Source organism: Oncorhynchus keta, chromosome 35, assembly GCF_023373465.1.
Source record: "Oncorhynchus keta strain PuntledgeMale-10-30-2019 chromosome 35, Oket_V2, whole genome shotgun sequence".
Taxonomy (NCBI): domain Eukaryota; kingdom Metazoa; phylum Chordata; class Actinopteri; order Salmoniformes; family Salmonidae; genus Oncorhynchus; species Oncorhynchus keta.
Genome location: NC_068455.1, coordinates 43,381,314 through 43,404,965, shown reverse-complemented (window position 1 = coordinate 43,404,965; position 23,652 = coordinate 43,381,314). Strand labels below are relative to the sequence as shown.

General features: G+C 41.7%; 1 protein-coding gene across 5 annotated transcripts in view; it reads right to left on the bottom strand.

Moving 5' to 3' along the window:
• Window positions 1–754: 754 nt before the first annotated feature.
• Window positions 755–23,652, bottom strand: part of LOC118368528 (protein quaking-A) — an 85,881-nt gene continuing 62,983 nt past the window's right edge. Inside the window, exons 5-9 of one of the 5 annotated variants that reach the window (XR_008093185.1) lie at window positions 14,961–15,048; window positions 12,978–13,394; window positions 9,063–9,137; window positions 7,967–8,058; window positions 755–3,074 (exon numbers count right to left, since the gene is read on the bottom strand). Coding sequence is in view for 4 of the 5 variants with exons in the window: in XM_035752690.2 (XP_035608583.1) it covers window positions 8,042–8,058; window positions 9,063–9,137; window positions 12,978–13,394; window positions 14,961–15,048 (597 nt within the window). In the remaining variant the exon portion in view is untranslated. Of the gene's footprint in view, window positions 3,075–4,512; window positions 8,059–9,062; window positions 9,138–12,977; window positions 13,395–14,960; window positions 15,049–23,652 lie in introns of those variants that run through there. The other 4 variants (XM_035752691.2, XM_035752693.2, XM_035752690.2 and 1 more) reach the window with 4 other exon arrangements.

The following is a 23,652-nucleotide window of genomic DNA, read 5'->3' as shown; positions in this document are numbered from 1 at the left end:
CAGTGGTCCCTGATAACCTGCTAGCACATAGTAATGACTAATCAAAAGCCTCATGGGGACACACACCAACTCTAATATGTCAATGGGCTGTACTTGCAATGTTTCATAAAGGCGCTCAACACGATATGTTAATTACCCAGACAGGTAGAAATAGCATCATGAACTCCAAAGGCTTACGGCACATTTAGTCTAAATGCCCATCTCAAATCAGTAGCAAGTGGGTTGCTATGCTTTTAGTCAGTGGTCAGGGTGGGATCACTGATTTCTGTACTGATGATTAATTCATGGCACAGAAAATACAACTCAGTAAAATATATGTATGATTGGAATTGCCGTTGTGTTGGACTTGATAACTATCGAAAGTCGGAACGAATTAGGGTTATGAATGTAAATGTAAGATGAGTATCCATTTTTCGATGTTATATTCCGTCATGAAACACAAATCAGAAGAAAAGCCATTAAACCAGAGTCGCACCACACAGTAGAGGCAGCTAACATGTAAAAACTACCCCGGTCGGAAAGGATTTTTGATCGATTGATTTGACCTTCAAAATGCCACCTATGGAACTTACTGTAAATTGACCCTTTCCAAATGTCAACACTTCCATTTCCAGACTTCTTTCTTCGAGAGATTATACTTTATGTCATTCGTGTTCCTGTGTGCTAAACGTACCTTGAAATGCTGGCCCAGAATTCCAGGATGACATCGACAGAGCAGAAAGAAGGCAGGCGGCCAGGTAGAGCAGTCAAAAAGGCCATTTGTAAATGCGGTACTTTATTGCACACATGACATCTTCCATTTTTGGTGTGAGCAACATAACTGTCAATACATGTTTTATATCCTACTTAAGATTCCCATTATAGTCCTCAAAAACAAAGTAACAAAACAAACTACTTCACAAAATCATACAACATCACAAAACAAAATCTCAGATTTAGTGCACCCTTATTTGTCCAAGGAACATCTATGGTAGATCACTTTGAATTTTTGATATATTTTATTTTTTATTCTTAGTTTTCAATGCACAGTGGTGACAAACAAAACAGAAGAAAAAACTCCAGTGGGGCTGTCATTACAATTCTTGGTAGCATTGCCCTTTAATCCCAAATGCTACATCATTGAGACCACGTTAATTGGTTGACTTGCCATCGGAATGTAAAAAATAAAAATAAAACGATACTTGACAATACAGGCAAAAGCTAGTACTTAGATACCAGGTCTAACACAGGGCATTACAATTCAGCCCACATATGACTACTTCACCTCACCGCTATTATATGAATATTGTAGTCCAATTACATAACAGAAAAAAGGGAAGGGTTAGAACAATGTAGGCCTTTACTTCGTACAAACTAATCCAGAGTTGCAGCCATTAAAACATGATTTAAATGGGGGAGAAATATATTTTAAAAAACGAAATCGATCGTCAAATATTCTAGTTTAACAAAAAAAACTAGCAATGTACAGTGTGCAGGAGTTTCGTTTTTAGTGCTCAACAAAAAGGCATTGGGCTAGAGATAGTAGTAATTGGTACTTCAAAGTAGAAGTGCATACATACATACATAGGCACTTATTTCCAGGTGCAATCTGCCAGGCAGCGTTTGCAATGCATTGTGCACCAGACAAATAATATGCCACTTGCCAAATTCTTTTTATCCGCTCAACTCCGGAAACAAGCCAATACAAGAGAAAAATAAAAGCATCACTTACACTTCAGACAGCATAAAGATACCCACAGCTAAAAGATGGATTCCAGTTATGGCATTTTTTTTGTGGCACAGAGTAAGGTTCTAAGACCCAACACAAGAACTACTTAAACATGGCTCCTAATAGAAATATGCCACATTTTTTGATTGACACGCTCTTTACTCGCCTGTTTGGTATGCCGAAATTATGGAATTAGGTGGTTAATGCCGAAGTTGTTTGTGCAGAAACACTTTGAAATCTTGGAGGCAACAAAGTGGGTTAAAGTATAGTCATCAAAAGAGATTAATAAAGTTAATCTTGGCTCGTGTGTCAGTCTGAACATCTAAAATTAGTGAAGAGCACAAAAACAAGAGGAAAGGACTGCGGGAGAAAACCCAGACAGAAATGAGACGTTAGTACTGTGCGTAGTCGGATTTCAAAGCGACAAATAAAAGCTAACACATCTATTCCTGAGCAATTCATCAAATTTAACCCCAGTGTTTGCATTGTCAACACCTAAGATTACACTTTTGGGAAAAGGCAGAATACTTTGTATCAGCATTCCGGGTACTCCCTTCTAGTATTACGTCATGTCTGATCTAGTCTATGAATCTACAATTCACACTGGCAATACCCAACAATGGTCAAAAGGCACAATGACCCTAATAAAGCAAACTAATGAGTTTACCCTATGGAGAATGGCTGGTGCCGAGTGAAACAGCCCTATGCAAGCATTAGAATCAATAGAATAATTATAGCATAGAAACCCTGTTATTTTTATATTAATGCATAGCCTTTTCAAGGATTGAAAAGTGACTATGCATCAGATGACAGTCCAATTAAACAGTCGCATGCAGGAACAGTTCAGTTTGAATGGGTCGTAATAACACGTTTGAAGTTTTATGAATATGTGCATTAGTATCTCCTGCTCTACAGTGTATTCATAAATATATACACACAGTACATATAAATATATACACACACAGTAACAGTCAAAAGTCTGAACACCCCTACTCATTAAAGGGTTTCTTTATTTTTACTATTTTCTACATTGTAGAATAGTGAAGATATCAAGTGTGTGTTAAATAAAGTGTTAAATAAATATATATTTTACATTTGAGATTCTTCAAAGTAGCCACCCTTTGCACACTTGGCATTCTCTCAACCAGCTTCAACTGGAATGCTTTTCCAACAGTCTTGCAGGAGTTCCCACATATACTGAGCACTTGCTGGCTGCTTTTCCTTCGTTCTGTGGTCCAACTCACCCCAAACCATCTCAATTGGGTTGAGGTCAGGTGATTGTGGAGGCCAGATCTGCTGCAGCACTTCATCACGCTCCTTGGTCAAATAGCCCTTACACAGCCTGGAGGTGTGTTGGGTCATTGTCCTGTTGGAAAACAAATGACAGTGGGACTAAGCACAAACCAGATGGGATGCCGTATAGCTGCAGAATGCTGTGGTAGCCATGCTGGTTAAGTGTGCCTTGAATTCTAAATGAGTCACCAGCAAAGCTCCATCACACCTCCTCCATGCTTCATGATGGGAACCACACATGCAGAGATCATCCATTCACCTACTCAGCATCACAAAGACATGGCGTTTGGAACAAAAAACCTCAGATTTCCACTGGTCTAATGTCCATTGCTCATGTTTCTTGGCCCTTCTTATTGGTGTCATTTTGTGGTGGTTTCTTTGCAGCAAATCGACAGTGAAGGCCTGATTCACCCAGTCTCTGAACAGTTGATGTTGAGATGTGTCTTACTTGTACTCAAGAATTTATTTGAGCTGCAATTTCTGAGGCTGGTTACTCCTCTGCAGCAGAGGCGAGTCAGACTTCATTTCCTGTGGTGGTCCTCATGAGAGCCAGTTTCATCATAGTGCTTGGTTTTTGTGACTGCGCTTGAAGAAACGGTCTTATTTTCCAGATGGACTGACCTTCATGACTGTCGTGTCTCTTGGCTTATTTGAGCTGTTCTTGCCATAATATGGCCCAAATAGGGTTCTCTTCTGTATCCCATCCTTACCACAACATAACTGATTGGCTCAAATGCATGAAGGACATTTTTAGATTCATTTAAGGCACACCTGTTAATTTAAATGAATTCCAGGTGACTACCTCATGAAGCTGTCAAGGAAAAGGGTGGCTACTTTGAACAAAAAAAAAGAGGTTTGTTTGACTTTTGGTTACTACATTATTACATGTGTTATTTCGTAGTTATTGTCGCCACCATTATTCTACGACGTAGAAATTAGTATAATTATTTTTTAATCACTGGCAGGAGCAGCTGCGTCCAAACTTGACTGGTGCTGTATATCTCCATCACAGATGTAGGGAGATCATTTTACAGACCACATTGGTAGTGAATCAGATGAGCGACTCCTTGACAAGGCATAGTAGTGTATGAGCTGCCTACTAGGTTGGAGCAGTACCTTTGTTTTGGACCCTAGTGTTTCACCTGCAGCCGGCCCTTCCAGTTACACCTACCGAAGGCAGCTCCCGGGGTTCTCCCACACCACGCGTAACCACAACAAGAGTAGCGATAAACAGAAAGGACGGACGAGACAGAGCAGCAGTGTTGGAATTGTGAGCATGAAGAGTATAGCAGGTGCACAGGTTCCAGTTAGACATTGTTTTTTGGATGAGTATTCACCTTGTGTATGTGCGTGCAGATATGAATGTTGCAGTATACAAATATGCATGTGTGCACGTGTTGTGGCCAGACACCAGTTTTAATTGTGTTAGTCCGTGAACCAGACCAAGGTAGTACATTCATAAAACTGGTTAAAAACGCAAGACAACAAAAAAATAAAAATCAGCAAGTTAGTAAAATTCTTACTAAGAATGTTTTATTAAAATAAATGCCAAGGGGTTAATAAGAAAAATAACAGCATACACCATCAAAACTAAATGCAAGCATGTAAAAATACTTATGACAAGAAAAACAAATAAAGTCGCTAATGAGTTAAACAAGCTAGGATTTGGCAAGAAAACCAAATTTAACTCTAGTAAAGTCAACACTCCCCACTAGAGACAGATTTCAAGATGGGGGGGTTAAAAAACAAGTTGCAGTGGGCATCAAAAGAAAGTCAGAAAAAAGATTGTATAATATACATATAAAATGAGATTAGAAAAATACATTATAAACCTGTAACAATGGCTGTAAATTACATTATCATACATGTAGTAGGCAGGCCAGAGTGAATACGGTACAGTTCACCATACACATGGACTAAACCAACCTTACACGATGACACAGCGTAACATTGCAGAGGGAATATGTCTTAATACTGTCAAACTGCTGAATTGTCATCTCTTGCTCCATTTTAATATTGCATTTTTTTTTTTAATAGAAGAATTTATAACACTGAAAACAAATGCATTAACATGTTCTGTGTGACAGCATGTATGAGAAAAATAAAGTGTCTGACTGCCAGGGAAGGTGAAATATTTAATAATCCATAATGTCTCAATTTTATATACTTTATTTTCTTTGTAATTAGATATACCCCGTTTAGTTTGAGTAACTGAAAACTGCTTAGTTGTGTAGTCAAACGTGTTAGCCATAAAGAGGTAAGGCCCCTTTTCTTGTCTGTATACTGCATGTTGATCACTTCCAGAATTGGCACGGATGCACATTGTGGCGGGAACATTTGACTAAGACCTAGTAAAAAATAAACTTCACCCAGCTCAAGCCCCATCATCAGTGCCTCCCCTTCCAATAGAAAACACCTCTGGACTACTATCTGGAAAAAGCATCTTGGGGCTTGAAGTCATGACTTGGCTTCATTTCCGAACTGTAGTGGGAAAGCATTAGCATGTTTTTAAATTTAAAAAAACAAAACAAATTGGTATACACGCAAATGCCTCTTCTCCTGTTACTCACTCATTTTATATGTCCCTCATTTATTTCGCATTAATAAGATGTCCTGGCAGACTTCTGCATTGCTATTGGCAGTTTGTTCTTGGTAGAATAATCACAGTAACCAGAAATCAATGCAACAATAGCGATAACCTAATTCAAAACGAAGAGAAATAAGAAATACAACTTGTTCGAATGGCAGAGGGTAAAAAATAATAAAACAAAAACCTTAACTTATACTTGGGAAGACGAACCATGGCACATATTTTAGCTGGTCATACGACTGCTATTCTTTTTGCATAGAATAACTTCAGTAGCTCAGCAATAATGACAGGAGCTACCCTGCGCAACACTTAAGAGCTTATCACAGAAGCCGTTCCTCTCTGCGCATTCCTCGTTGGTGCTGGATATTATCGAACAGAATGTTAACACTCGGAAAAAGAAACAACCGTCGATAAGGCACTTTTTCTATCTTCTCTGAATGTCTCTCCCTCGCTTCGTAACCCTTACATCCTTGCAACGTTTGTAGGTATGACTATTTTGGTCTTTATTTTCCTAGCCAATAATATCCAAAGTAACAGCATCTTCATCACCTTTTTTCTCTACACTATTTTTTGTTGCATTTTTTATATTTTGTAACTGCAAGTGAAGTATAAAAAGCTAAAATCGCCAAAAATATATTTCTCTTCTCCAGCACCCTGTAAAAGTATCCAATTGTGTTCTCTATCTTTAATATGCAATGACAGGTATCTACATATATAACAGGTATGTAAATAAAGCAATCTGAACAGGCAGGCATGGCTTTCACATCCTATTTTTTTTCTTCTCTTGAGAAAGAATGAGAAACTGTCATGGGCTAAGGATCTGGACCATACCTTTATGGAGACACATTGTGGATGTGCTAATTGGGGGACTTCAAAATGGTATGGCGAGAGTTAGAAATAAATACACCCCCCCCCTCCCCAAATCAAATAGATTCTTATTTGCATGACCCCATAAAGAATTGATTGGTATCAAATTTGAAAGAGATTAAAGAAAACTACAAAATATTCTAGCAAAGAGAATTGGCCAAATGCTGATACACAATATGAAAATGGGTTTTTGGCAGGGGTGTAAATATAACTAAAAATAAAAGGCAAAATCAAAGAATTTGAAAACAAAATGTATATTTACAAAACTTCACTATAAAGGCCCCCCACCACCACCACCAGAAGCCCTCTTTAGTGTCAATCGGCTTTTTCTCTTCATGGGAAACTAGAGCTTTGTGTGATAAACAACCTTGATCTTTTTTGATTGGCTGTCAACTCGCACTTAAACATGCACGAAATCACATCCTTTCAAGCTCTAAAATTACAGCACGCTCTCTGCAGTTAGATACATATTTATATAGATATAATTCAACTGGAACCCCTTTGGCTAATTACACAAAACACACTTAATACTTTTTTTTTGTCTTTTAGATCACAGCTCGTATAATTCGATGGGATTCTCCAAATGCATCAGGCACTGTACATACACTTGGAAGTGTAGAGGAGCATAGTTAAGGTCAGTAGCTAGTCAACTATATATCCATTGCTCCACTGTGCCCTAACCCTCAACACTTTCATTATAGTAATAAAAAAGCTCTCCTCATCCCAATTCCTCCCCAGCACCCCTCCTAGCCTCCGCTAACTGCCCATGATAGGCCTGCCACCACAAAAGCGGCATTTTGAGTTCTTACAACCTGCTTCGTCTGGCTAGTCCTTCAGAGCTAATAAGTGTATTAACGAGAAAACAAAAATCAAGTAAAAACCAAATAAACAAAATTATAATAAGCTCAATTCGCAATCAATGTAGCCATGCTTTTAACAGACAGCTGTTCAGGGCACACCCAGAATGTGTCAGCATACCATTAAGTCTCAGTTTCAAAATACAGGACTACATGAACAAGTTGGAGTGTAGCTTCTCTTTCCTTTCATTTCTTTCATTGCCAGCAAGTAGGTGTGGAATAATGGGTGGGTGGGGTTAAGGGAATGAGGGACTTGGCATTGCATGTTGGATGGAGAATGAGGCCATGTTTTGGAGAGACAGCCTGGGTTCAGTTCCCATTTAGCGTCTTTTAGTGAATACTAGTGAGATCACCGAATCAGAGCAGGTATGGGTGGGGTTGTGGACACAGAGGGTGGGATCTTTATTGCTATATAAATTCAGTGCAGATTCATTAGTAACAATACATACACATCCACCCAGTTTGTGATTCATGAAGAAAAAGAAATGGGAATTAAACTCAATGAACAGAAAGAAATAAAAACCAACGGTTGGGTTTGTATGATAGATATTGTGTTAAAAACCAAATGGTTTTTATCAAAAACATGTTAGGGTAACTGTACGGACAGGAGCCCCTCTCACTGCATCCGAGAAGCTAGCAAAAGGCAATTACCAGTTAACTGATCAGCAGGCAGGCTTGGGGCGGCTCGTCATTGGGTGAAGAGTTCAGAGGTCAGAAGGTCATGTGTTAGTTGCCGGTGGCGGCTAGGTGGTTAGAAACAAAAAACAAAAGAAAAAAAAAGATAGAAAGGATATTAGTGTCAGCAAGAAGAGACTAATGACATCATTTTAACAATAAAATGAATGCAATCTTTTATTCCCCCTAATTTCCCGCCAAGAAACCCAGCTAATGTTGTTATAATCATGACGTTGTTACATCATGATCACAACTACTAAGCCCCCAACCTAAATCAAAATGCAACATTGCCCCCAGTCCCCACGAACAGAAGCAAAGAAAACATACGCTTACAAAGTAAACAAAGTGTTTTAGTTTTCGCGGTTGGAATGCAAGTTAAACAGTGTGATTAGTGGTAAGAAGACTTAACACTAGTTTATGTAATGAATCGATGAATCAGTGTTTCCGATCCCTTCTCTTTATTTATATACAGCAGCCATAAACACATTTGTTATATAAAAATAATATAAAATTACAGTACCTCGTGTGCAACTGAAATTTTATTTTTTTAAATTTTATTTCAATACTTAAAATACACCGGAGAAAGAATGTAAACTAGCTTAGATTAAGTAGGTCAGTGTTACATAAACAAGACAAATCAAGACAATTCAAGAGGGGGGAAAAATGGTGCATGGTAGCAACGAGGCGACTTGTAGTGTTGTCTACTTTTCCCAGTTACCGTTTAGTCACTTTCCACTGTTCCTCACAAGTAGAACATAAATTGTTATGTATCGAACAAGTCTGACCTATTTTAGGATCTAATCTCAGAGGAATTAAATGTCGCTTGAACACTGCGTGTACTACCTGTTCTGTCACCAAGGGTCACAGTTCATGTAAACCAAAGCAATCAAGATCGCTTTTGCCTGAGCATTGAAATAGTTATGGAGTACCGTGAGAACTATGTAAACAATGTGCATACCACAGTCAACCATTTAGGTGGTGTGTGTGTGTACGTGTGTAGAAAGGAAGGTGGTGAAAATTTCCGGCAATGCAATCAACAGTCAAAGTTAAGTATCTTAGAGACTAAACTAACCTCTGTCTGCGGTCACAATCCTTTGGTAAGGACGGACCCGCGAGTCATGCCGTCTCACTTTAGTAGCCATTGCACCTAGATTGCAACAGGTCCACAAGGTTAGAAAACATTCACTTCAGGAAGGGAAAACAAGTCTTACAGTAACACATATACATAAAATATACAGACATGTATAAAAAAATACATTTGCTTTAACTTGATATCTATAAAAGTACAACTTAAGTAATACAATTCCATAGCACACAGTGTTAGAGGATTCTTTGAAACCGGCAGGCAGGGGGACAGGGGACTAAGGCTATCTAGAAGAAGAATAAACATGGCCCAGGAGGTGGATTGAGAAAAGTTGAGGTGTGAACGTCCAAAGCAGCTCAGATCCTAACTGGATAGTGCTAGACACTACCTGGCTCTCTCACGTCACAAATGAAGACAGACATTTCCATTATCCTAGTGCATGGTTGGTCTGGATATCATACATGGAAATATAGTAAAATACTATATATGTCTGAGTAAGGGTGTTGTATGGTTGCATAGGAACTGTGACCGTGCATAGAGATCATTTTGTGTGTGGAAGGTAAATCCTTATGTTGCTCTAAAAGCCTAGCTTAAGCGAGGTGCAGTCAGCAAAACACAATTTCAGAACTCCGGGGTCGTATTTCTTGGGCTTTTATCTGACCGTCAATATTTCTGATTTAGTTTGAGCCGGGGAAAGATGGCCTCCCAGATTTCAGGGGCGAGAGAGAAACAGCGTGATGCCGGGGTGGCCATATTTCTCTGCTCTTCATTACCCAGAGAGCGTTTAAAGAGTTGTGACAGAGGCCTTCATTGGGTAAATGGTGGCAGTCCCCACAGAATGGGTCACCATGACAACCACCTGGGCATCCAGTCAAATCGCATACTACTAAACGCTCTTAGCTGCAGTCATCAAGTGAACACTAAAGGACACTTAACTCAGAATGTTATCTCTAGGATCAGAAGGCTTGGGGAGGTTTCGATGCTGGAATGGGCCAGTGATGGTTACATCACATTTGAAAACAGCCAAACAGCCCTGGCAGGTAGGAAAACGGCAATGGTTCACAGGGATGGTTGATGGCTATGCCAGCCCGCCCACATTCCAATCTGTAGCACCAGATGTTCTGAGGTTTCCCAACGCTAAGGCCTGAGCAGCGCTTGTAGAGAGAATTGGTGGTGTTCCAATGGGTCTCCTTTGAAGGCACCGATCAATACGGCAAGTAAATAAAAACACACTAAGCTGCTGTGCCCTCCAAGTTAAAGAGAGAAAAGCCAGTCGGCTCTGTCCTACACAACAGCTCCCAGAGACATCCCACACACGCACCGACACAGGTCAGCTTACATGGCAGTCCTGTGATGTCAGGATCAACACCTCATTTACCCCTTATAGTCTAATTTAAGATGCATTAAAAATCCAACAAAATCAGTCAGTTGAAGCGGAATATATTTTTCGGCATTAAATACGTCGCACTTCCGCATCAGCCAGTGTCGCACTTCCGCATCTGTGGTGAAAGGCGGCAGAGCTGGAAAAGGTGTGTGTGTCAGACCATGAGACATCCCGAAAATAAGTGTTCTTACACGCGTCTGTAGCTTCCGAATGGTTTGACTATTATGATCACTATGGAAAGGGGAGATATGATACATTTTGCTTTACGACCTCCACAATTGTCACGGGACTCGTCTGAAGTTAACCGGTACAGTTTTTTTTTTTAATTAATGGAAGTATGAAGGTATATTTTTATTTTATTTTTTAAACACATCTTGTCGATTTAGGGCAGACAATTTATTATACTTTTTTGGACTCTCCTTTCTGCCATTTATGAAAGTGTTATTCAATGCATTTCTATGGACTTTAGTAGTAAAGGCCAAAATCAATATTTTATTAAATAATTAAATTGATACTAAAGGGGGTCCTGAAATCCTAAATAAAATAGCTAAATAATCCATGGTATGACCATCTTAAAATAATTCCAGATGTCAGTTTAGCATCTCCCCCAATGTCTTAGATTAATGAATTAAGGCAGCGGCACAAACGGGAAAGTCCTCTGTCGAAACTCAATGAGGTATGCTGTGGCACACTCATTATTTGGACGAATTCAGAGTTTAACGGTCTCCATGAAATATGACTTCAGGAAACTAGGCGTATGTCGCACGTCACTACTTCACAGGAGAGGCATTTTTATCATCAACTAAAATACTTGGGCAGAAATGCATTCTGAGGAATGTGATATATATATATTTTTTTTAATTGTTAAATTACGAGGCCAGTTGGTTTAGCCACAGAAAAAGACAGGAACCTTCCAGCTAGAGATGGGCTGAATATGCCGGAAGATGAGTTTGGATTGGTCTGCCATGTAACATACTTCGGTTTATAACATGAGCAGCTCGGTATGTGTTGATAGTACTTTCTACCCTGCCCTTTTTGAAATGTACAACGTTAGCCATCGATAACTACAAAAGTTGCTACTTCTCAACTTTGCCATGAATTTAGCAGGCGCTATCGACAGATTAGTTGGAAAAAATGATTTGCTACTTCCTGCACATGCCACGGTCAGTGTGAACTGGAGTGACTGGACAACACTGGCCAAACAGCTAGAAACAAGTTAAATGGTTTGTCTGCCGTGAAGCGTTCATCCATGTATACGGGTAAGAGTCTAGCTAGATTCTGATAAGTCTCTAATTTCGTCTGAAAGTCGTTTATTGAAAAATGTGATCTGTGTAGTAAAATTATTCTAAGCAGAAATCCATGTGCATTCTTAGTTATAGCCTAATGTTCGCTAGCTAACATCAAACCTGGTAAGCTACCTGTAGATTCATACTACAGCTATGATAATGTTTGTATTGGTTGGTAGTTTGAGTTGGGATTATAGCTGTTCATTGTATAGCTAGCTAGCACTTTTCCCTTATTGTAGGCTACTACTTTATTATTACTACTTTCATCACTGTCTTGAAATCTTTGGTTGTTTACTAAACTAAATCACTCTGTTCAGCTAATGCCTCATGTAAATCCCTAAAAGAGATGTGGGGCTAAGGCTTAAGAGGGTGTGAACACTGAATGGGTGTAGACAAAGAGCTCTCCAGTAGGTATACCAAAATATTCAAGGACCATTTTCTCAAAAGGTGGGATTACAAGTTAATCAACTTTCAAAGCAGAATTACTTTCTCATTGTTCTTCAACTTATGATATACAATGTTCTAGCTCTGAGTCTACTTTTATCCAATGTAAGAATAATATATTTTTTTAAGTTTTACAAAATTGCTACATAACACCGAATCAAGGCGGTTAGTTACAAATGTTAGTCATTATCGTCTATTTTGTTGAAAATGTTTCTTTGGCAGCATATTGCATACACACCCGGACCTACAGAATGTAATTCCCACAGCTGACGTAATGACTGGGGAATGTCTGTGGCTTGTACTAAATTGAAGTTCAAGAAGGTGAAAACTGAGACAAATGGAAAAATGAGAACAGTAAATTTAATGAACTTCCCCGCCGGGACAAAGGGGACTTTCTACTGGCATCAAGGCCAGAGCTGCAGAGTTGGTTGGAGAAAAACAGAATTATTTCAAAAGCTGTTGAAATCCAGGGGGAGCCACCGCCAGACTGAATCTGCCTCTTGCGAGTGCATAAAAAGGCAAGAACGCGGGTGTGTGCAATCATGCACGTCCCTGTCAGAGAGTGTGTATGTGTGTGTGTGTGTGTGTGTGTGTGTGTGTATTCTCAGACAAGGCAACAAAACTTGAGCCAGGAAAAGGATTTGGTGGGGAGATATGAAAAATGTCTAACTGAAAAAAAGAAAGAAATCCCTGTCCCCCTTGCCCTTTATTAGCTGTGTACAGCCATTCGGTCATAAGGTCACACCAATAACAACCCTATTTTCTTTCAGCTGGATACAACATATTTACCTTTTAAGTCCTGACTGTGGCTCATCGAAGCCGCGTCCAAAAACCCAGGGTAAAACAAGCTGCCTTCCTGTCCGGGGCTAAAGGGGCCGCCGCCCAGGCCCCAGGGTCGCTTACCTAGAACCCCACTGTGGTCGATAGGGTACTCCAGCAGGGAGGTGGGTGCCAGGGCGTACGGGTAGTCGTACGGGGAGGCGTAGATGATGCCGCCGTCCGGTGAGGGAGGCACCAGGGTGGGGGTGCCATTGTGCAACATGCCCTGCATTTGGGGTTGTCGGATGATGTTCATGATGGGGGTGCCTCCCGGTGTGGGGGGCCTCATTTGCTGATGGGGGGCCATCATATGCCCCTGGGGTGCCTGTATTAGGCGGGGGCCCTGAGCGGCGGCTGCCGCCGCTGCAAGAGAGAACGCAAGGGGGTCTGCCATAAGCAAAAAGAGTGAAAGACAGAAAGATGGAGAGACAGAGATACAAGACAAGGGGGTAAAGATGTGGTGTGGGTGACCAAAATCACAGGTCGAGAAGGAGGTTGGAAAATATAAAATAGCAGGAAAAGGGGGTAGGGGGAGGAGGAGGGGGGTGAAAAAAAGGAAAATTAGTCCATGCAATGATCAGGGTGAACCAGCACACCAAAAATTGAGTAAAGAAAATAAGAAACCCATACTAAAATGATGCCATTACCCCAATGCACAGAGCATATTAATCATACCAATCACCATGACAACCACAAATTAATGTACTGCGGACGGTACAAGTGATCAAAACAAACACACAAAGCAACAGAAATTAAGCCACTGGCAACAGAGGAGCCGAGGAGTGCCAGTTTCTGATATGCACCAATAGGATTAGGTCAATCCCCAGAAAAGACAATTGAGACTATTGGACGACTCTGGGCCTATGAGGCCTTGAGTGGGACAGACTAGTTGATATTGGCCAATACTGGATATATAAGTACAGTTCAGATTCACTCGACTCCTCTACATGACCCTGAGACCATTTTGGTTGGCTGACAAAACCAATAAAAGATTGTCCAAATGGCTTTGCATATGTTCAAACGTCGTACCACACAACAGTTAAATCACTGACGGCTGGGGCGACTGAATCAATGTTTTACATGTAGCTCTTTGGCCCGTGATTTGGTGGCTGTCTAGGCTAATTCACACTAAGTAGCACTAGTCCGGTTATATCCATTGGTTTTACAAACCAATGTCAAATGCCAAGTCAAATAAATAAATAAATAAATAAAATAAATATATATTTTTTTCAACACTTCAAGCCTTTTGGACTGACCAAACGTGCAAAACAAATAAATGTATCGCCATTACTAATATCATTCAGTAAAAAATGATAATGTAAAGAGTAAATGGTCAATTGAAAGCAGTCACCCCCCCCCAATTTAAAAAAATAAATAAACATTACAATGCATTTATTTAAAATCACAGGCATGAAAGTGCAGAAACTGCAAGAGCACCGGGTGGGATGAACTCCACAGAAAGTAACACTGGTGATTGGAAATCAAAACTGTAACAGACGCGTGAACTTCATCATGCAGAGATGACAGTGATTTCTGTGATGCGCTGAAGGCATATAGAAACCACCTCGAGATTGCAACAAATTGTGATTGCATCCATATTGGGAGGGAGGGAAAGGAGCACAGAGGGGAGAGCGGCGAGAGGGAGGGGTGGAGGGGACATTGCTCTACTTTGATACAGGTGGTTTGTGAGGTAGGTAGACACTGGTTGGACAACACTTCAGAGGAAAAGTGCAGTCTACAAAGGAAATTTGGTCAAGACCCATAACACTGTAATGACGAAATACATGAACCTAGTAGAGGCACACAGTATATCATGAGCATGTTACATTTCTTCTTCACCGTTGTCATTAAGAGATTCTTACACGTCAATAAAATAAAGATGGATTATGATCAACTTTGCGTGTCACGTTAGTCAAAACAGGACCTTTTAGTGAATGTGGTTGTAACGCTTACGTGTCTTGATGTTGGTGTCACGGTACGTCCCGTTGAGAATGGCCAGCTCCATCAGCTGCATCTTCTTCAGATTATCCTCTCCTTCCGCCTGGAACAAACAAATCGAGTCATTTCAAGTGACAAGTCACTTTGCTGTGCCACTATTGCAAGAGGGACATGGGGACAGAAAAACCACGTGGGTCACAAAATCATTAGTGCACACTGTAGCAATCTGTAAACGGAACACTGGTTTGCAATGAAAACGAGTTATTGGACAAACTCAGGCAGGTCCCCTTCCGGTTTTGTTTGCTTCCTAGTGAATACGCCCCAGTTCGTTCTCCATAAGCACAAGTTGCATGGGGTGGAAAGCACAGATGAGCTACAACATCATTGTGACGTTGCTGCATCTCACTCTTTACTAAAATCGCTGACAGACATTAGGCAGGGAAAACGTACGCATAAACCACCTATCAGCAAGATAATTACTGTATTTTTTGGGGTTCTCGTGCGCACTCAAATGCACAATAACAGCCCAGTTAATGTCAGTCCTGTCAATTAATGTTTGGAGAAATAAATACAAAAGCGCTGCCTCTGTCATTATCACCCAAATTAGTCAAGTGAAATTATTCATGTAGGGCAATTAAGTTAGCAGCCCCCCCCCCCGCCATTTCCCCCCTGAAGTGACTAACCCCTTCATAACCATGAAAATGCAGTGATTTTCCAGGTAGTGGAGCGTAATAAAAGTAGGACCAGTGTGATTTCAGCAGACAGACAAGATATCCAAGGCTGCAGAGACAGGAAAGCCCCCCCCCCCCCAGACTTCACATCTGCTCTACGCTTTAGAAAGACAGGTGCTTCATGGATGCACCTGTAAAGGAATACCCGAGACCCGATCTCAGACCCAAGCTGGTCCGGATCCAGAACCAAATGTCACGGGTCTGGGTCGGATCTGATATGATTGTCATGGTTATGTGTAATTAACGGACTTGTCCGAAAGGAACCTTTCAGATGCGAACGTGACTGCTGCAGTAGAGAAATTGTATAAGTTATGCTGCTGCGCTTGCTTTCACGAGTGGGGTGTGTAGCTTGTTGGCCAATCATAAGTCAAAGTGGCAATAGGCTACAGCTGGAGAATCCATGTGTGGCCAAAGTTAAGATACCAAATCAATGGAAAAATTGAGTTAAATTCAAAGAGGATAGGTTACAATGACCAGGAGACAACAGGTAGGCTGCTACTTAAAATTTGAAAGGAGTTGTTTGGCAGCAGGTAGCCTAGTGGTTAGAGCGTTGGGCCAGTAACTGAAAGGTTGGTGGATCGAATCCCTGAGCTGCTGAGGTCGAAAATCTGTCCTTCTGCCCATGAACAAGACAGTTTAATCCACTGTTCCTAGGCCGTCATTGTAAATAAGAGTTCTTAATTGACTTCCCTAATTAAAGAATAAATAAAATAAATTGGTGAATAGGCCTACAGTGCATTTGGAAAGTATTCAGACCTCTTCACTTTTCACGTTTTAGCCTTATTTTAAAATGGATAAAAAAATATCCTCAATCGACACAATGACAAAGTAAAAAACAGGTTAAGAATTTCATTACAAATACAAAACTGAAATGCCTTATTTACATAGGTATTCAGACACTGCTATGAAAATCGAAATTGAGCTCTGGTGCATCCGGTTTCCAGAGATGTTTCTACAACTTGGAGTCCACCTGCGGTAAATTCAATTGCTTGGACATGATTTGGAAAGGCACACCTGACTATATAAGGTCCAACAGTTGACAGTGCATGTCAGAGCAAAAACCCAGCAATGAGGTTGAATAAATTGTCAGTAGAGCGCCGAGACAGGATTGAGTCGAGGCACAGATTTGGGGAAGGGTACCAATAACTGTCTGCAGCATTGAAGGTCCCCAGGAACACAGTGGCCTTCATTCTTAAATGGAAGAAATTTGGAACCACCAAGATTCCCAAATCTGGCCGCCCGGCCAAACTACGCATGCAATTTCCAAAACGAGAAGCTGTAATCAATGCCACAATGTGCTTCAACAAAGTACTGAGTAAAGGGTCAGCATACTTACGTAAATGTGAAAATCGTTTTATTTTATACATTTGCCCCCCCCAAAAAAAACTGTTTTTGCTTCGCCCTTATGGGGTATTGGATGTAGATTGATGAGGGGGGAAAAACTAATTTAATTCATTTTAGAATAAGGCTGTAACATGTTGAAAAGTGGAGGGGTCCAAATACTTTCCCGAACGCACTGTATATCATTCCCACCCCTCTGTATTGTATATTTCTAAAACACAAGAGGGAGCAGCTAGCGCTAGCACTAACCAAGAACATTCTAGGCAACTGAAAGTATAAAAAAGGCAAAAGAACCACATTGAGCCAAGAAGGATCCGAGCCCATTTCAACAACCTCAGAGTTGGGGAGCGAGAGACCCCTTCACATTTTCTACACAAGGCCTGCTGGCCTAATTAGACACATTCACAGAGAATGGCTAACGCTAAACCCTTCAACCTGGAAATGACCTCAAATCACTGCTAAATAGCTGTTAGAAATCACCACAGTGCCCAGTCAGAGGGCCCAGTTTATCCATTTTTAGTTGCCAATCAGAGGTGGTTGCGGTAGCGTGGACATATTTATCTACCCATTCTGTTAAGATTCTCTGTAGTCTGCCTCCTTTCCCTTTTTACCATCACAGATTAAATCAAATTGTGACCCCCGCTGACTTTCTACACAGCTTCTCCAATCCGGAAGAATTTTCATAAATGAGTCCCAGGAACGAGACAGCTTGTTTTCTTTCTCTGCTCCTTTTTTGGCCTCAAACTGTGTCAGCCTGTTTGGATCTGAGCCAAAGGTGATTTTAAGACATAACTAATGAGCCCTCCCCCAAAAACTGAAAAGCAGTCATGGCGAGGTTGAGTGTGTTCAGTTGCACACACATGTGGTTTTCGGTGACAAAAACGTGGCATGAATCAAGATGGCTCTTCTGATTCTCTTTGAGAGAAAAATAGTTCAAAAGCCTTTACACAGAGCAAGACTGGCGGTAGAAACTGACCGTGGTTAGAGAACTGAGTCAGTGTTGAGACCGACAAAAGTCTCCGCCTCAGGTGTCTCTGCAAGGTCACTAAGTCTTTACTCTACCCTCTGTCCCAAACATGAAGGCCTACAGTGAGTTGCCAGTAACGCATTTAGAACACTGCTACAATGTTCTGTTTAATGTGCAAACTGGAGAGCGGACAGATGTTGGAGCGTGAGATTGAATAACCATTGGGTGGTTTCCCCTCACAGCACACCTGAATGCTCGCTGACGCAGTTAACCTTTTAAAATGCAGGGCGACATAATGAGCGTTAGAAAGTCGTTTTCCCTTTCAGGGGGCCTGGCTGGTTTTAGGCATGTGTAGTTGATAGTTGGGAGGGGGGAGTTGCAGGCAGACAGGGACAGGAAAGAGCCAACGGATGATTGATCTGAAGGTTGGGAGAGTTAAAAAGGCTACCGGGGCAGGGGTGTCACCATCCTCATCTATCCAGCGCTGCATAGAATTGCAGGTGGAGGTGCTGTTTTTGAGGGGCGCAAAGGAAAATAGAGGGCAGCAGAGGCAAGGGTATACAGATCCTGCTTGGGAGGGGGGGGTCTGTGCGTGTGTGGCAGAGAGGAAAACGAAGTATGCCTAGTGTGTGTGCGCGCCGAGAGCAGAGGCAAACAGAATGTAAAACTGGGCGGGCGGGCACACCTCAGGAATCCTGCTGGCACAGCTTTCGTCATACCACAGCAGGCTGTTACTAAAAATGCCCTAATGGCCAAAAGGAAACAGATACATGTACGCCACTGCATTAGTCAACATAACAAGGCTATTATAAATATGACTTACTACTATAACACTGGTTGTATGGAGTGATTTGTGAGTTGGAACTTGGTCACACTAAAGCTACAGAAAGTGGATGTCTACTGGCTGCTACTATCTAGCAGTGGGTCGACTAAGAAAGCACTCCTGAATGAATGTTTCATGTGCCAGGCTGAAGGGACTACATGTTTGATGTCCTTGTGACCGTAGTGCCATCACAATACACACTCTTGAGTGGGCACTCCTCACACTGTCTCCTCAAACATTCAGGACAGGAGATGCAGAGTGTGGGGGAAATCTCGGAGGCGCAATGGGCTGCCCAATTCCTGGGAGAAATGTGGCCTGGATTACAAGGAGTGAAGGTTTCCCCCTTTACCGTCACACACAGTCTATCAGCGAAAGCCACTCAATAAAACTGCTCTATCCACAGGAATCAGATTCAATCAATAAGACCTGTTTGTGAAATCAGTAGAGCAGTAAGAGCTATCAGAGGGGAAGGGTGGTGGTGGGGGAAGCAAAGAGGTTGTCCCTCTGCCTACCTGACAGCCCTACGGATGAGGTCACACGAGGCATCTGCCGTGCCGACGCGAAAATGTTTGCTCAAGTCTGGCAGGGGCCCCTGCTTTTGTACCATAGAGGAGAGGGGGCGCGAGAGGGGAGAGCAAGACACAGAGAATGTAGGGAGAACAATCCCCAGTGGCCTGACATGCTGTTTCCTCTGTTTTTCTTCACTGGTCTAAGCTGCCAGTCATAACAAGAGGGGAGAGGCTGGGAGCAGGTCAGGTTGCTTTCCAAACGACTCAGAGACTGGTCGGCACAGCCATGAGGCAGAGAATGTAAGGGGTGAGGAATGAAAGGGGAAATAAGGTAGAGGAACGGGTAAAGGGTGTGGTAAAAGACTGATGACTTCACGTTGAGCAACAAGGGGGTGGGGGTGCCTGAATACAGCCAGCTGTTGTTCTCATCTTACTCGCCTCAGTTTTCCTCCTAAACTAACATCTGGAGAAAAGTGATTACCTGCCACCGTGCCAAGACGTATCAAGAACTCGCCAGGGAGAGAGCGGGGGAGGATGTGAAAATTACATGTTAAAAAGTTGAACACCCAAAAAGTATCTACACTGAACAAAAAACATGCAATAATTTCAAAGATTTTACAGAGTTACAGTTCATAAGGAAATCAGTCAATTAAAATAAATTAACTAGGCCCTAAACTATAGATTTCACATGACTGGGAACACACATGCATCTGGGGCAGCAGGGTAGCCTAGTGTTTAGAGCGTTGGACTAGAAACTGCAAGGTTGCAAGTTCAAATCCCCGAGCTGACAAGGTACAAATCTGTCGTTCTGCCCCTGAACAGGTAGTTAAACCCACTGTTCCTAGGCAGTCATTGAAAATAAGAATTTGCTCTTCACTGACTTGCCTAGTTAAATAAAAGGTAAAATAAAATACAAATAAATCTGTTAGTCACAGGGCCTGGATCAGAAAACCATTAAGTATCTGGTGTGCAACCAGGGCTGTGGCGGCCATGACATTTTGTCAGCTATGCATCATTCACAAGTGAATGCGTCTCACGGTAATTGACCGTTAATTAACAAACACGTTTAGCATCTGTGGGCTACACTAGTTCAATTAGCAGGCAAGCTTTGCGAATAAATACCGTGGTATTTTGTATGTTATAGTAAGAACAATACAATTTAACATATCTGTTTTCGCCAAATGATTTGAGTGGCCACATGCGGCTTAACAAAGAAACAGGTCCTCCTGTATGCTATTGTACAGTTATTTACGCAACTTAGTTGTGATAAACGTTAGAATATTGCAAATCCAAATATATATGATGCAACGAATAATTTTAAAAATGTTGCATGAAAAGGGAAGCGCTCTGCTCGGTTTCTTGCGCAGGCTGCACACACTTCAGTCTCATTCACAATTTGACAAGCACTTGATAATATTCTCACGCAGTATTCCCAATTTAATCTGGCCTTTACATCGCCTGCTAAAGTGTTAATTTAACAGTTTAGAATGGCCCACAATTTTTGGTTTATATAATCCCATAGCCTGCACTGGAATAGCGAATTGAGGTTCCGGGCTGTTACTTTGTTTAAATGCCAGGTAGGCTACACGGTTTGTAAAGAGGATGTGCTTCATTTTTAGGAATTGAACAATAAATAGAGGCATGAGAAAGCTGTGATCATCTTTTAAAGTAGCAAGTAAAACACTGTTCTCACACGCAATTGTGCAATGACTGGGCTTATAAGAACACGTTTCACTAGGCTTTGTAAACCAGGATTTCCCAAACTCAGCCATGGGGCCCACCCTGGGTGAACTTTGTTTTGCCTTAACACCACACAGCAGATTCAAATAATCAATTCATCAAGCATAGATTATTTGAATCCGCTGTGTGGTGCTAGGGGAAAAAAACAAAAGTGTAGTTTGGGGAACCCTGCTGTAGGCTATGGGCTTTCCAACCACGTTCCAGGAGTCTAGGCTACATTGAGTTATTTGGCTACTTTAGTTGTGATGCAAAACATATCGGCATATCATTTGAAAATGTGGCAAAGAAAAATGCATGAACTACGCATCATTCACAAGTGATTATGTTCACAGCATTCAGACAATTTTCTATTTAATCTCATCTTCACCAGTGCTTAATTTGAGCCAGATCCCGCCGGAACAGGACCTGACACCTCCCGTTTCGGACTTTCATTCCAAGACCCTATTTGGCCTGTCCCGGTACCGCATGGCATGAAAAATATTCACTTTTTACAATACAGAATTCCTAATAAAAGCAATTAAAAGTTCCTTAGACATGCCTCTTTGTTAACTTCCTCCCAGGGCACACTGCCTCAGTGCTAACAATATAACATTGGTTCATAAGCACATGATTACTGCATAAAATAGCTGTAGGATCAACAGAGGTATTCAGGGAAGTTAGGGAAGTTAGGGAAGGACATACCAAATGTCACAATCATGAAGTTCAGCCCTCTTTAAAAATTCTACTTCAAATTCTTTGAAAGAATAGGAGAGAGCAAGTGCAGTAGTCATTTCAAATCTCGCCGCACTTTTCGAAGGCAACTTTCTTTTGTTTTCACCGTCTGGAGAATCAGCAGCAGCCTCCACCAAGCACTGTTCATCTCCCAGTAGACTTAAAAACGCAATCTCCTGCAACACTACACAAGCCTGTCTAAACCAAACCCTCCCTTCACTCCCAGAAAGCTCCCTCACTTAAGACATGTCAGTTAACTAGCCTAGCGCTATCCTCATTAGCCATGCTAAACCCCCTCAGACATCAGCGTCGACCCAAACCAGCCACAGTCAGATTAGGAACTCAAACCAGCGGTGTTCCACCCCTCCGCTGACAATGCAGACTCCCAAACATATTTTGTCATAGGTTACAGTGGTGACTAACTTTGTAGGGAAAGCTGTGGTGGAGTAGAATTAGCATAGCAGGGCCGGACACTGTGCTGGCTGGCTGTATGGGGCTTGTTAGGAGCTTTTATTGGGCCCGAGTGGGCAGCCTTGGTGCTCAGCAGTAGCCCTATCAATATTCTGCCGTGCTCAGGGCTGCCAGAAAGACAGCGGGTCATTACTGAGGAAGAATTTGATGCGAGAAAATGTGTTTCTCCCCTTTACTGTCCTTCCTAAACACACGAGACAGCATTTCTCACATGGTCTCGGCCACTAGCAACACTCCCAATGTGGGTACCATTAAAGTACACACTGGATAGGAAACAAAAGTTTGGCTACATCTGAGTACACAACTAAAAAGGGAACAAAGAAAAAGAGAAGAAAACAAAACTAGGAAAACAGATTTAATAAGGGGCAATTGAATGTATATATGTGTATTTGCCTGTGCTAGCCTTGACAAACAAGATATTACTGCCTAACAGCAGGATGTATTGAAAAAAAAGATACCTAAAAACAAGAACAGAGCAAACATTAAAGCAATCTACAGTTGTCACTGGCATAACATGCTGTAAACCCCCTTGAGACAGCTGGCAGAGTATGATTCACTCGCTCTTCCCATTAACAGGCGTTGTATTGTTCTGTCCCTGTGATCCTTTAATGCTGTCCAATCGAGCCCGGACTATCTTGAAGGGATTTGGCCAGGGCTGATTTCGGGAGGTTTAAATAATGTCGGATTTGCATCAGATTCCGAGATTGAGTCAAAGCTGATCAGAGCCCTCCCCTAACCCCATGAAAGGCTTCTGCCCTCTCGACTGGGGAAGATGGGGCAGATGCTTCAGTGGGGGGAATTGTGATGGTGGATCGGGGTGAAGTGGTCACATGACAAGGGTGGAAAAGACATCAGCAACTGTTTGATCTGTTGGGCTGAGCCTCGACCATGAGCCAAAGGGGATCAGCTGGTAGCACATGTTTCAGCAGGGAGGATGGTTGCCAGGCAAAATACCCCCATCAAAGGAATGACCCAGGAACGAACCACCGAGGCAGGGATCCCTCAGCAGTCAAGGGGGAAGGCTGTGAGTCAATGTATTTAACATTACCACAATCAGTCAGTTTCAATGGCTGATGCTAATGTTTACACCGGATTCTCCTACTGAAATGCTAAGAGTCACTCAGACAAAAATAAATGTTGTAAAACAAGCTTATGAGAGAATGGGAAGTGGAACACTTGGTTTATTATCCCAGGGGAGCAGCATTTGCAGAATTTATTACGCAGTCACAATTAGAGGTCGACCGATTAAAATCGGAATGGCCGATTAATTAGGGCCGATTTCAAGTTTCCATAACAATCGGAAATCTGTATTTTTGGACACAGTTATTTAACTAGGCAAGTCAGTGAAGAACACATTTTCAATGACTGCCTAGGAACGGTGGGTTAACTGTCTTGTTCAGGGGTAGAACAACAG